Source organism: Acanthisitta chloris, unplaced genomic scaffold, assembly GCF_000695815.1.
Source record: "Acanthisitta chloris isolate BGI_N310 unplaced genomic scaffold, ASM69581v1 scaffold32274, whole genome shotgun sequence".
Classification (NCBI taxonomy): domain Eukaryota; kingdom Metazoa; phylum Chordata; class Aves; order Passeriformes; family Acanthisittidae; genus Acanthisitta; species Acanthisitta chloris.
Window position 1 is genome coordinate 10,845 of NW_008669233.1, and position 1,699 is coordinate 12,543.

The 1,699-nt window shown below is 55.6% G+C and overlaps 1 protein-coding gene across 1 annotated transcript; it reads left to right on the forward strand.

Annotated features, from left to right (window-relative positions):
* Nucleotides 1–599: 599 nt before the first annotated feature.
* FAM163A (family with sequence similarity 163, member A) lies at nt 600–1,685 on the forward strand (the record flags this gene model as incomplete). The annotated part of the gene is given in 2 exon segments (XM_009073246.1): nt 600–692; nt 1,482–1,685. Coding segments are annotated over 2 exon segments (297 nt in total), but the record flags the coding sequence as incomplete, so codon positions are not given.
* Nucleotides 1,686–1,699: the final 14 nt, after the last annotated feature.

Below are 1,699 nucleotides of genomic sequence, written 5' to 3' on the forward strand. Positions count from 1 at the left end.
AGGGGGTGCTGTAAGGCCACAGCTAACCTCTCCCTCCACTTCTTCCAGGTCCAACGCCTCCGTCACTGAACGTAAGTAGCCCCTGGGTGCTGTGGCACAGGGATGGCAGTGGGGGCTGCTTGGCTCATGCCCAGCCCCTGTTGGACCCATTGGTGCCCAGCAGGCAGCTGGGGTGCCTTTTTGGGCTCAGATTTGTGGAGTCTAAAGGCTCTGCTTTAGCTTCTCCATGGTGGAAACCCAGGCTTGCTCCTGCATTTTGGAGCAGAAGGTGGATTTTCTGCCAGGAAGGTGGAAATCATCCCTTTTGGCTCAGCAAGGCAGGAGGCTCTGCCAGGGGACTGCAGGGTGTTTCCCAAAGACCCCAAGCCAGAGGAGGGATGGCAGCACAGGGATGTGATGCTGCATCTCAGGTGTCCTCTCACTAAGAGGAGGAGAATGGTATTAGGTGAGAGTCTTCTGGCTGGGAAGAGAGGGATGGGGATGCAATATTTTGGGAAGCCTTGTGTGCATCACATCTGTGATGTGATGACAAAACCATGGTAGGTGACTTCTGTGTCCTTGTGTCCCTACCTTGCAGAGTTTGATGGAGAATCGGTCGGATGACAGCGGGAACTGTTGTTATCACCGGGGGAATCCTAGCGACGGTGATCCTACTGTGCATTATTGCTGTGCTCTGCTACTGTAGGCTACAGGTGAGCCTCCCCCACCTTGCCACAAAGCCCTGGGACAGCTCCCCAGGGAAGAGGTCATGGCACCAAGCCTGGCAGAATTCAAGAAGCGTTTGGACAATGCTCTCAGGCACATGTGTGGTCTTGGGGTTGTTCTGTGCAGGGCCAGGAGCTGGACACAATGATACTTATGGGTCCTTTCCAACTCAGGATATTCCATGACTCCTCAGACTGAGCTGCTGCTGTAGGAGAGGTCAGGAAGGGCTTTTTTGCCCGTGACGGGCAGAGTTGAACCTCCTGTCCCCCCAGGTGCTGCAGAGTTATATCCTTCCCTCTCCTCAGCTCCGGGGGACTCCCCTAAGGCTTTTGAGGCCCTGCAGCACTTGCTAATTGAGGTGCAGGCTTAGCTGGGTTTGCAATACCAGATGGAGATTTTATATGATTTTTCCCCCCTGTAAATTAGAGGAGGCTTTCAACAACAGCTAGCTACAACCTCCTGCTCGTTAAAAGTTAATGTGAAGTCTGTGCCATGCAGCAATGCCTGTGTGATGAAAAGCACAGCACTTCCTTGGAGCAGTTTCCAACTGGCAGGGTGAAATACCTTCCCCTTGCAAACCTCACAGTGGGGTGAGAGTGAGTTCCCTGGCAGCAGCCTCCTGCAGCACGCTCAGCTCCAGGATTTTTCTGGCTTCTGCTGCTTCACAGGACCCAGGAACGATGGAGCAGAGCAGCAAAGGGTTTCTCTGGCAGGGGGATGGAGGAGGCAGGGATCTGCTCAGCTTCCCCTCATACAACCCCTTCCCTTTCCCGCAGTACTACTGCTGCAAGAAAAATGACGCCGATGAGGAAGAGGAGGAGGAGGAGGAGGAGGAGGAAGAGGAAGAGCCCGACCTCCCCGCGCACTCGCACCTCGGCGTGTAGGGCAGCCCCACGATGCCCAGCGAGCTCAACCAGCACGGGGCTTACACCCACTGCCCCACCTGCTCCCCCTACGGCTCCCCGTTTTACATCCGGACTGCCGACACGGTGCG